This window comes from Callorhinus ursinus, unplaced genomic scaffold (genome assembly GCF_003265705.2).
Source record: "Callorhinus ursinus isolate GAN/ISIS: 27379988/994484 unplaced genomic scaffold, GSC_fseal_2.0 scaffold102, whole genome shotgun sequence".
Taxonomy (NCBI): domain Eukaryota; kingdom Metazoa; phylum Chordata; class Mammalia; order Carnivora; family Otariidae; genus Callorhinus; species Callorhinus ursinus.
Window position 1 is genome coordinate 333,515 of NW_027397164.1, and position 12,472 is coordinate 345,986.

The window sequence follows — 12,472 nt, forward strand, 5'->3', positions numbered from 1 at the left end:
AGAAAGAAAGAAAGAAAGAAAGAAAGAAAGAAAGAAAGAAAGAAAGAAAGAAAGAAAGAAAGAAAGAAAAAGAAAGAAAGAAAAGAAAAGATTCAGTTAGACAAGGGTAAGAACTTTCTGGCCAGATATTATGAGGACAGATACCCTCATCCAGCCACAGATGTCAGGGTCCCAGGCACTCGGAAAAGAGCATAATCTTATATGGCCAGCCCAGATCAAGCTTCTGGATCAAAAAGAAATATTTAAGAAGGATGGGCTAAGGGACAGGTTACCCATTTTCTCCAGGAAAACCAAGTTTTCTCCCTGTATTAAGTTAGAACATGCAAAAGCTGCCTATGAAGATCACATTAGCATATCCAAGAAAGAACTGCCTTCCATCAGATAAGAGTCTATATTATGCAAGCCCTGGGATTCGATCAAAGTGTGCAAATAAAGAACAGTCACACAAAGATGATGTCTTCGTTTGCTGTAAAAGTCTGACATCAAAGACATTGTCCATTATTGATCCCCATTCACCAAAAAACTCATCGACATGTACTCTATGCCTAGTGCTGTAATTTGTTCCTTCTTATCCCGCATTTCGTGCCCAGAGCCAGGGACTGGGAATCACCTTTCTTGAAAAATGGGCACACTTCCTTCCATCTCCTGAGGAAAGGTATGGCCTGCCTTTTCTCTCCTTTCTGCCCTGGCTGCCAGGCAGTTCAGATCCCAATTTATTTGAAACCAAAGCAACGCCCTCTCTTGTTCTCTCTACCACCACCTGAGCTCAGGTCGGGGGCTTTTACAACAGCCTCCCTACCAGGTCTCCCTGCCTCCCGTCTCTACCCACTCAGCCCTCCCCCACGTGGCAGCCCAGGAGCTCCCACATCCCCCGGGGACTCGCCATTTCAGTACCCCCCCAGCCAGACTTCCAGCAGCCAGCCCTGGCGTCTCTCTGTCCAAGGGCTTTCTCTGGTCACCGCTCTACTCTAATGCAGCCAGCCGAGAATGCTGGGAATCCATCCCTGGATGCAGCCTGGCAGGAGTCGGTGCACAGATCTCCCAGCTCCCCTGGCTCTTGGGTGGGAAGGCACGTGTCTACGCGGGATCCCCGAGCTCCCCAGCAGGATGACACAGTGGTAACTTGCTGGATGACACACACTTTGTTGCACCCACTGCCTTCCTTTGAACTACTTGTGCTCGAATCCACGTCTCAGGGGTTGGCCTCTGAGACCCCCAAACCAGGCCGGGATTATGCCAACACCCTTAAGAAAGCATTCAAGGCCATTCTGAAGATAGCCTTAACCTACCTCCCAGCATAACCCCTCCGGAGCCCGACCAGGGTGCTCTCTCTCACCAACCCCCAAAAGTACTCCTCTCCGCACCTCTGAGCCTCTGGAGATGCAGACCTCTCTGTGTGAACTTCCCTCCCCCTCTCCTTCACCAGGGAAGTCCTACTCGCCTTCACCTGCCTCAAGCCTCACTTCCAGCACCTCTACTACCTGACCCCTTCCGGGGCATCTGTAACTCTGCTCAGAATCTTTCTGAAACACTCGCACTAGTCACAGAGCCATGAAAGATTTGCTCCCCGGCCTCCCGCTCTGAACTAGGGAGTCCTCAAAGCTACCAACTGTCCCTGTCTCCAGCATCTGGCAGAGCACCTGGCACAGAGGAGGTGCCCAAAAAAAGTAGGCTCACCAAAGAATTAAGCAAATGGCAGTTACTTAATTGGTCCCGAAACCAGCACATTTGGTAGTTTCTCCTCTTCAGGGCCCTAATTTTCTATTTCAATTAAAATAACCTTGTCTTTTATTAGTAAGCTACATCAAATCCGGTTTAGAAAAAGGCAGGTACAAATAAATGAATCACAGTGTGACTGAATTACAGTTCTCTCCTGAGCACACGTTCCGAGGACCAGACATGTGATCTCTTCCTGAACGACTGCTTCAAAGCCCTTCCCGGCCTCCGACCCCATCATACCTTGCTGTCCTTTAAACGGTCCTCCTCCTGGGTGGCTGGGATGATTTTCAGGGTAATGGCTCCCTGGGACTGCGCCTGAGAGGGGAGTTCGAAGCTTACCACCTCCCATGTCTAACCCTCGGTGAATTCAAGTCTTCCTGCCCCGATCTGGAAACTCATTCAGAAGGAAGTCAGGTGCGCCCCCTCCCCTGTGGCCCACCCTCCAGGGGTGGCTCCCGTGAATTAACTAAAGCAAAACTCAAAACCCAGTATCTGCATTTTCGTGGGACAAAGGGACACAGAACTCTACATGAGCACCAAGAACAGCGCACGCCCTGAATTCCTCCTTTCCGTCCCTCCTGACCTCTAGTGACCCACAGGCCACCCTTCTTTCTCTTCTCTCAGATTATTTTCATAACCAAGTTCAGTTTCATTTCCCTCCCTTTGCTTCCATCCTGCCCATCGGGCTCTCCAACCTCAGGTCACCCCTACCTTGCTGGAGCTTCCCCTTCCTTCTACCCTGACACAGACCCTGCATCCCCATGGGGGGAGGGGGACACAAGGCAGAATGCAGTCCGCCCATAAGAGCACACCTCGCCCAACAGTCTCCCTGGGCCCGCACTGCCCTAGAACACAAGGATCCCGGGGCCCGGAGCCGGCGAAACGGCAGTGGGGTCAGGAAGACCAAAGGAGCCTGCCTGCAACCAGGGCTCCCTACAGTGGGGGGTCCTCTCTCGTCAGATCAGCCCATTTCTGCCCCCTCCCAAACCATCAGAAATTAGCGAAGAGGGTCATGTCGGGGGAGAAGGATAAAGAAGACAAAACTGTGATTGGGGCTTTTGACAATTGCAGCTTGACTTGAACTTGCAGAACGGGCTCTGGAGGTTACCTGCACCCCAGCACTTAAGACCTTAGAATCTCCTCACAGATGTGAAGTGCTGTATCCCTTCCAGGATGTTTACATCCTGATCATAACCACGCATTGGATGAGAAACCTCCCTGTTCCTACTTTACAGGAAAGGAAAGTGGAACCCAGGGTGACCTAATGGCTGGCCCAAGGCTGACCGGCTGAAAAGCAGTGGAGACAGGATTCGAACCCAGGACCAGCTGACCCCAAAGCCCTTGCTCTTGGGTCCTCCTTGTACTGCAGCTTCTTATTCCATATTCCTCAGCCCTTCGGAAGAGGGGACCCTTTTGAGGGGATGTCGCAGAAGGGGCCTCAGGAAAGGGAGTGGGGCTACGCTGAAGAGGTCTGACAGGCAGGTGGCCCGGGAGTGCCACTCTTCCTGTCTCCCACCCCAACCCTGGGCATGCCACCAGGCCACTTTGCCTGCAGCCTCCTCATGAACACAGAGACTGAGCCAAACTCCACCCTGGCTCCTGGAAGTGCCTTGCTTTGGTCTCCAAAGACCGGCCCCCCGTTTTCCGCCCCCCAGGACACATGCAGCACGGACCAGAATCTGGCTAATCTCATCGGGGCGTTTATGCAGGACTGCGATCCCGTTCACCTCTCGGAGCTCATCTCCAACGTGGACCAGACCTAGGAGACACAGGGGCTGCCCATCAGCACAGGAAGGGGCCTCAGCCCCAGCGCACCACTGGCACCCACCAGAGGAACCCACCACACGCACAGCAGACTCAAGGTGTAAAGACAGTGGGTGGGCCTGGGCCCGGCTGAGTCCTACTGTGCCCGGGGCGCCGCACTCAGCATCTCAGCCTCAAAACCACCCAGGGAAACCCCCAGTTTACAAGTAGGCACCTGAGACCCAGAGCAATTATGCAGCTTGCCCAAGGCCACTCTGCTAAGAAATAATGGAGCCTGTGTTCAAACACACTTATTTTGACATCGAAAGCCTGGTTCTTTCCATTATAACTCTGCTTTAGAAATATCATTAACTCTTCACCTTCCTAGGTTAACAGACATACTCTTAGAAGGTCTTTCTCAAATCTTAAGAAAACTTAAAGGCACCAGGAAAGGTGATGTATAGAGTGTTAAGACACCTGTCCAGAGGCCTCGGCTCTAATGACCAGTGTCTCTGCACATGAGGCCCTAACTGCTAGCCAAACAGCAGCGGCAGCCAGAAGGCGGTTCGGCGTGCAGGATCTCGGGGGCCCCCCTCCACCTGCTGAATCCGAATCTGCATTTAACAAGATGCTGGGGGGGGGTGTCGGTGCTTGCTAATGTTTAAGAAGCTCTGGTCTCCACAAGAGTGATCCCCAGACTTCTGGGGTAACACCTCTCTACACCAGAAGGTTTGCCTCCCAACTGAGTAGTTGTTTCACACAACACTGATTCTCAACCTGTTTTCCACCCAAACAAATCTGGGGCGTGAACACCCTTCCCTCCATAAGAGCGACAACTGGGGTGGTGGGGAAGGGCGTCCCTGCTCTGCATGCAGTCAGGAAACCCGCCCAGCCCATGCTGCGGGCTTAAGGACCCCAGGCCTCAGCGAGGCCAGCACAGGAGCCCTTCTGATCAACCCCAATGTTCTCCGTGCCTGAGGCATTTTCAAACGGTTAAAATTTCTACCAGGCTTGGGAAGGAGAAGAGAATCCCAGCCCTGCTCCCAGAAAGCAAAGCACATCCCAAACGGGACCAGAGAGGAGAAGGAAAGGAGACTCTCGTGGCCACAAGGGGAAGGCTGGGGCATGCTGTATCCTTTCCAAGCCATCACCCTCACCAGGCCAGCACGGACCCCACTCACCGCTCCGGTCGGCCGCGCCCCCTCGCATGATCCGGGCCACCACCACAGCCCCGGAGTGCTCATCCCGCCGGATGGTGGCACCCTGCATCGGAGACAGAGCAGGCAGGCTCCTAAGAGGCAGCCCCAAACCTCAGACCCCGAGGCTCTGGACCCCAGAGAGCCTCCCCATCTCTCCCTCTGTCACCCCAGAGGGCAGACCAAGGGCAGCCCTTTCCAGTGCTGAGGATGCGATGAAACCAGCATCTCACGTTAATACAGCCCAGCAATTCCCACATCTCATTTCACAGGTGAGGGACAGGGGCTCAGAGAAGGTCAGCATCCCCGAGGTCGCCCAGCTGGGAAGGTGTAAAGGATTGTGGGACGCCGAGTCCAGTGCATGTCTCTCACATCACAGCCCTTGTCTCTTGCAAAGACATTTAATAATAAGGAGAGAACATGCCTGCAAATTCTCAACCTCTAATCAATCACAGGGTACTGGGCCTTCTGTGGTTGCCAAGGGGAACCAATTATGACCAGCCAGAGCTTTAGGACCAGCACTTGGCCGGTGGAGCACAGCAGAATGATGTCTAGGATGAGAGGTGCTAACAAGCCCTCAATTTCATGCACCCCGCAGGCGGGACGGTGGCAGGCAGGCGGGACGGTGGCAGGTGAAGCGCTGAGCTCCCGTGTTGGGACGACCCTGGGCTTGAATCCACCTGCCATTCCCTGAAAGCATGCAGCCTTAGAAGGAAGCCCCTTATCTTCTGTGAGTCTGTTTCCTCTGGGGTGGGGGATAGCATTTAACCTCCCAGGGTTGGTGCACGGATTCTATCAGGTAATGCAGGCAAGCCTCAATTATGTTGCACCCAGTAAGTGCATGCAGTAGGTGCTCCATAAATGTTAACCTTTTATTATTGGCTGTTACTGCAAACACATGGGCACACTTGTTATTAACTTCATTTATGTCACCTACTTGAAGTCCGTAGGACAAATACTGCTGGAAGCAGAAACCATCAGCCAAGAACCCCCTAGACCTTCAAACTTTCTGGCATCTCTGTCCATCCCGTCTTCCTTTCCCTGCTCTCAGCAGAGCGGCTCCCCCAGCCTAGGCTGGTCCTTCCGTCCCCTCCCTCCCTCTCCGGCGGACTCAGTGCCCCCTCTCTGCTGGCTCCTTCTCCTGGCTCCATAAATATCACGTCCTCCTCATCAGTAAAAAGCCTGCGCCTCCATCTAGTAACCACCAGTCTCTGCTCCCTTGGAGCAAGCACCTGCTGTCTCTGCTTCCTACCCCCCAAGTCACTGTCACCTGCACCCTCAAGAGCACTGGCCGCAGCGCTGACCACCCACCAGCTGCCGGCTCCCACACACACTCAGCCTTCTCACCTCTACCTCCCGCCTGTCTGCCTTGGGTGCCCGCCCTCGCTTTGGGTTCCTCTCTTAGCCCGGGCCCTGGTGACACCCCTTTCTCCCGGGTCTTCCCAGAGACGACAGGTCTCCATGGCTGGGTACTCCTCTATCTGCCTTTCAAATCAGGATTTGGCCCTGGCCCCCTTCTGGCCTCACTGTCTGCTCTCTACCCCTGTGGTCTCGACTTCCCAGGTGTGATTTTAACCCCTCCCGGATGCTGGCAGCTGCCCAGTCTGTGTCTCTGAACAAATAATCCCTCCACTTCCTGGATGCCTCCACTTTTGAATTCAATGGGACCTAAGCTCCATCCCTTGAATGACGGCTGCAGTGGCCACCTAATCGTCCTAGCTGGACACCTCAGCGCTACCCTAGGCATCCCCCCCACGACTCCTGCCCAAACCAGGGCAGTCACAAAGTGACATTAATTTTTTTCTGACTTATTTCTTGGATTTCTCTTCCCTGTTCCCACAGGCCTAGGCCAAGCCCCCTTTCTGGCCCTCCCCCTACCTGGTCCCCACCTTCAAATCAGCCCTCCGCTTCTGGCCTCACCCCCGAGGCCACTTTCTATTCAGCAGCCAGGACGATCTTTCTAAACCGCAAATCTGATCATGTTATTGCTTCTTAAAACCTTACAGTGACCGCCCCCCCCTCCCCTGCCTTCAGGAACAAGCTATGACACTTTGCATGGACCATCAGCATCTCCCTCTGGTCCGGCCCCACCTCCGTCACTCCTAACCACAAACTTGGCTTTCTACATCCTCACTGGGAAGCCCAGAGCTCCCTGAATATGACAGAGGAGGCAGTTAGCTAGATAGCAGCAGGGAACAAGTGCTTTCCGACTGACAAAAGGGTGGAGGCCAAGTTCCAACAGCCAGGACAGACCCCAGGCGAGATGCCTGCCTTCTTCCCTATGACCTTGGCCTTACCAGTAACCTAGAGCTTCATTATGATACATTAACATTGTGGGTTTTAACCCCTTACACCGTCCTCCCTCCTCCCTCCCCCAGAATGGTTGCCATGACAGGTCAGACAAGGACCGTATGGGGCCCAAAACTCCTGCTCCCAACTCATAGGAGCCCCTTCGATGATTGGCTGCAGGCTCGGTCAGAAACCAACCCAGCTATGACCCATAACCTACCCAAACATAAAAAGGAAAGACAACCCTGACCATGTCAACGGATGCCTGCCCCATTTGCAGTGGGGGAAACAGAGGGGGCCGAGAGCTTCCCTTCCATTTGCAGAAGTGGTTAAGCTGAGCGCCCTTGGTGAAAGCTGAAAATCAAGAATGCCAGCTGTGGCATACTCTGGGGCAAACACTCGACTCTCTGGACTTCCTCCACTTCCCCCCATCTAATAAATAACCCTGTCCCTTCGCTCTGTAAATCAATGCTGCACTAGGACCAGAATGATAACAATCTGTCAGCTGGGGAGAAGAACGGCAGCTGCCCCATGCTTCCTCAGTATTCAAAGCGGGATTTGGCAAACTTCTGTAAAGGGCCAAATGTAAATATTTTAGGCTTCACAGGCCACACCGTCTCTGTGGTAACTACGCCACACTGCCGTTGCAACGTAGAAGCAGCCACAGACAATACGTAAATGAGCGGGCATGGCCACACACCAGTAAAACTTTATTTAAAAAAAACTGGCAGTGGGCTGGGTTTGGCCCTTGGACCATAGTTTGCTAACCTCTGATGCGGAGCATGATGATCAGGGCTGCCCTGTACAGCTGCGCAGGTTGTTTACTGCACAAAGGAGCTTGGCCACAGTCAAGTGAGGCTGTGTCCACCCAGAGAAAGAGATACCCTACACACAAAGGTGCCACGGGGACTAGTGGCAGCCCTGACAAAGCTACTAACACTCACTCCAGGGACTTCGGCGGGGGGGTCTCTTCCCAGGTTTCTGGGTGGGTGGGAGAGTGGTACATGGAGGGGTCGGGGAAAGAGAGGTGGGTGTCACATACCAGGGGTTCCTTGTTCTTTACCAGGCGGACAATCTTCACTGATTCTTCATCAAAATCCTCGTCAATATTATCGGGCAGAGGGGGAAGAACGGGGTCGAAATTCTTTTGAGCAACTGTATCGTGTACCATGAGCATGGCCTGTCAGGAAATCAAGAGAAGTGAAGGGCCAGCCCTAAAGCTACCAGGGGTCAGGGGGCCTTGGCTGGGCAGTGATTCGGGGGGTCTCAAATCACATGCCAGAGAAACCGCCACCCAGACGCTGGTCCTGAGGACCCCCTCACTCACAACTCTTCTTTCCTCAGCCTCCCGGCCGAGCGCTCCCCACAGCCCCCATCCCAGGGGACACAAGCCGCGTGGGCAGGCAGGGACCGCGTGACTACCCTGAGGTGGGGGGTGGACAGCAGCTGGAGCAGCTCCCTCTCGTCGCTGTGCGCAGAGGCGGCCTGCAGCTCCTCCATCACCTGTGAAGGAGTGAGACAGAACATCACATGCGGCTGTGGGTGCTTCGAGCCCACTGGGGGTCTCTGGGGAAAACTCTGCTCCCTGAGCTTCAGACCCAAGGGTCCTCGCAGGAACTGTGACAGCATCTGAGTGCATGGGACCCTCAGCCACCCCAGGACTGACACTCTCAGGGAAATCACAGCCTGCCTGGATCAGAAGAGCCAGAGTAGCTCATGGAGGGTCCTCCTAATGGGAGCTAACTTATTAAGCCCTTACTATGTGCCATTTGCTTAATGCGGACTTTCCCATCTAAATTTCACAGAGAACTCAACATGGCAGGTATTATTATTTTGCCATTTGACAGATGAGAATTACATAGGAGAGATTAAATAAATACCTTGCCCTAGGTTGAAAAGCCAAGATTTGAACCTGGGCCTATGTGGCTCTGTTATCTGTGGCCTCACCACTGTGCTAGTTTATAGATGAAGAGACTGGGGCTCAGAGCGGTTGAATGACCTGTGGCAGGTCCCAGAGCTGGTAGGAGAGACAGTGCCGGGCCTGGGAGCCTGACAGCCTAACGTGCTCCTAATCACGTCACATAGGAGAGAAAGGAGGGAAGGTCTGCACCCATGCCAAGACAGGCCATCTCCTGGGTTAGGTGAGTTTATTGAGGAGCTGACCTTGACCATCAACTTCCCAAACCATGCAACATAGAGGGCAGGTCCATAAGAAGTTAGGAAGCATTCCTTAAAAAAAATGGGAATCCTGAGCCAATAGGCAGGGACACACTGCAAGTCACCTGACCCCAGGATTTCACATTGGGCCTCCCCAAAGCACAGTACAAGGCGATTGTTTGACCTTCATATCGCCAGTCCTCAACAGTTGGGAACTGCTGATCTGATCCAAATGCTCTCATTTCACAGCGGGGGGAACAGACTTTCTCGGGAACACACAGTAAGTGGGCATGCTCATGTGCCTGTGTCCCTTGGCTCAGTCCAAGGCTCACAAGTTCCTTCCTGCCCATTAGGAGGCCCAAGGAGGAGCAAGAGGAGAAGGGGAGGTGATGTCTCTTCACCTTTGGGCTCCGAGCCCCTGTGTCCCCTATAGGCTAAGCGATGGTGACGGGCAAGATGAAGGGGCCCAGTAAGTCAGAGGGGGAGACAAACCATGAGAGACGATGGACTCTGAAAAACAAACTGAGGGTTCTAGAGGGGAGGGGCATGGGGGGATGGGTTAGCCTGGTGATGGGTATTAAAGAGGCATGTTCTGCGTGGAGCACTGAGTGTTATGCACAAACAATGAATCATGGAACACTGCATCAAAAACTAATGATGTAATGTATGGTGATTAACATAACAATAACAAAAAAGGGAAAAAAAAAAGATGAAGGGGCCCTATGGCGTCAGGAGTGGGGCTAACACTGTAAGGAAAAACCCGGGGCTTACATCCTCAGCAAGGGCCACAGCGCTGTGCAGAACAGGGGTTGGACTTTGCCTCTCGTAATAGCGAAGCTTCTCGTGAATCTGCAAAGACAGACAATTTCAGGCTGGGGCCTCCCAAGTCAGCTGCCAGGTGTACCCTGGGTACCCCACAGACTGCCCATGACTGTGCGGATGGCTGCACAGCGGGTCACCAATGGGTCAGCCCAAGAGAAAGCCATTCATAGTGGGCTAACGAAGACCTTCCCGGGGCAAGGGAATGCTTGAGATGAACTTCACGGGCCTCAGCCAGCTAGGAAAACCTCTAGAAACCCTCAGCAGATGGGATAATATGGGGGCTTTACCTTCATCAAGTAACCGAGGCTTTTTTCACTGAAAACATCCCTCAGGAAGCCCATCTCTTCCTTGTGATTGGAGTCAGGTCTGAGCTGAGAAGTCAATAGTGCCAGGGTTTCATGCAAACCTGAGGAGAGGATAAGACACACCAAGTTTGGCCAGTGCCATGGGTACTTCCTGCCCCTGTGGGACCCCAAGTGGACCCTGCCGTGTGGACATTCCACAGGCTCTCATCCCCAGGGCTTTGGGGCAGGGCAGCTCCTGTGAGCTAATGCAGGCAGCATCCTGCTTCCTCCCAGCCTGGGGCTGCTGGGGCAGGCTCTTTTCTCCAGGGCTTCGGGCAGGCCCAGCCCAGGAAAGGCACTCACCGGAGTCCTCAGACAGCACGGGCATGTCTCTGCTGCTCAGCTCCCGACCTCTGCCTGTGGATTCCGGGAAGAGGAGGACAGTGAGTGGTGTCGCTCCATCAAGCATATTCATTCAACAAACAGTGCTTACACACCTGCTGTGTCTGTCCATGACCAATTTGGGGACAGAGGGGATGGTGATGAATAACTCTCCGCTTGTTTGTTTGTTTGTTTTCCAGAGAGCAAAGAAAGAAAACCAAGATTTGCTAGTACCCCGGATGTGCCAAGCATTCTGCTGGCTAGTTTCATATGACATTTTTCTTAATGTGCACAAAGCCCTGAGGAATGGGTACTAATATCCCCATTTTACTGGTGAAGAAACAGAGGCTCAGAGTTCAGTAGCTTGCAGGTCAGAATCTATACTCTGGTGGCCTTTTCGGGCTGGTCCCAAAGGTAGGAGGTGGCCCCTGCTCACGGTGGGTGCTCTGCTCTGCAGCATCCCCTGTGCCCTGTTACCTTCCGAGAGGCCCTGCGCAGGTCCCTTGTCCTTCACAAGTCCCTTGTTCACCTTCAAGTCCCTGGTCACACCTGTCTGGGCCTACAAGCTCCCTCCTCCCCCACCACCCCCAAGTCCCAAACTGAAGGGAGCATCCCCTAGAACGGAGGGCGGAGAGGAGGTGGAGAAATGAGAGTCGGGTCTCCACTATGCAGGACTGGGCAGCCCTAGCTCAGGAGCCCCCCGCCCCCCCGCCCCAACGTGCTCTGCAGCACGTGGACCTCAAAAAGTCCTCCTTCGGAAGGGGACAAGGAGAGTAATGATTCATTCATTCCGCAAACATGGAGCCAGCCCCAGTGCGCGGAGCACCGGGAACACCAAGATGCAAAAGAATGGTACTGGGCTCTCTCCAGCCACTGCGCCGCCCTCCGCCACACTCACGCTCTGGCTCCTTCTAGCTGTGCCCCCACTCCCCGAGGCGACCAGGCCAGACTCCAGCTCGCTTTCGGAAGGAACCTGTGGGACGAACAAGGAGCGCGGCTGGCCGAAGGGAAGGCGAGCCCCGGGGGCCGCTCGCGGGCGGTCCGGAGGATGCCGAGCGGCGGGAAAGGCGCGGGGCGCACGGGGGGCGGGGTGGGGGGGGCGAGCGCCGGGAGGAAGGCCCCGGGCCGAGGGGCGGGGACTCTGCGCCCCCTCCCCCAGGCGGGGGGCTCGGGGGGCCGCGAGGCAGCCGCGCGCACGAGGGGCGGGGCTCGGCGCCTCCTCCCCGCCCCCGCCGCGCCCCTCCCGCCGCAGTCGGGCTCCCGGGTCGCTTCCCCGCGGGGCTTCCTACCTGGGCGCTCCGGGATCTCCGCTCCGCCGCCGGGAGCCGCGCGGGTGCCCGGAGCCTCGGCCGCTGCTGGCTCCGCCTCCCCGGCCCCTCCCTGCCGCGGCCGCGCGGGGCGGGGACGGTGGAGCCGGAGCGGGCGGGGCGCAGGAGGAGGCGGGGGAAGAGGGCGCGGGAGGAGGCGTGGGAGGAGCGCGGGGAGCCTGGGCGTCCCGCCCCGCCAGTCCTCTGCGGACCCGGGCTCCGCTCTCGGGCCCCCTATGCCCCCGCCCCGGCGCCCACCCACCGAGCCCCGAGCAGCCCCCGCCTGTGTCCTTCTAGGCGGCACACGGCCAGCCTCCCCTTCTGCCCCCCGCCGCCCGCACATGCCCCACCCCCCGCGAGTTGAGGGCTGGACGCTTGCTTCACGTATTATCCAAAATCGCAAACATTTATGGAGTGCTCTCCAAGTACCAGGCACTGTGCCGGGGGCTGGGGCTTCAAAGACCGCCAAGACAGACAACCTGGATTTGAGGAACTCTCGTGCCGGACGGGGCACCAGTCAGAGGCGAGGGCAAGTGGCTGTAACAATGCAGCGTGCCGGGGAAGATTTATCGGT

General features: G+C 55.5%; 1 protein-coding gene across 1 annotated transcript in view; it reads right to left on the reverse strand.

The window, feature by feature from the left end:
* Window positions 1-11,963, reverse strand: part of MPP3 (MAGUK p55 scaffold protein 3) — a 26,572-nt gene extending 14,609 nt beyond the window's left edge. Inside the window, exons 1-10 of the mRNA XM_025861809.2 lie at window positions 11,881-11,963; window positions 11,490-11,564; window positions 10,574-10,627; window positions 10,214-10,332; window positions 9,876-9,953; window positions 8,370-8,450; window positions 7,990-8,127; window positions 4,644-4,725; window positions 3,393-3,478; window positions 1,960-2,034 (exon numbers count right to left, since the gene is read on the reverse strand). Of these exons, the coding sequence (XP_025717594.1) occupies window positions 1,960-2,034; window positions 3,393-3,478; window positions 4,644-4,725; window positions 7,990-8,127; window positions 8,370-8,450; window positions 9,876-9,953; window positions 10,214-10,332; window positions 10,574-10,598 (684 nt within the window). The 5' untranslated portion in view covers window positions 10,599-10,627; window positions 11,490-11,564; window positions 11,881-11,963. The remainder of the gene's footprint in view (window positions 1-1,959; window positions 2,035-3,392; window positions 3,479-4,643; window positions 4,726-7,989; window positions 8,128-8,369; window positions 8,451-9,875; window positions 9,954-10,213; window positions 10,333-10,573; window positions 10,628-11,489; window positions 11,565-11,880) is intronic.
* Window positions 11,964-12,472: the final 509 nt, after the last annotated feature.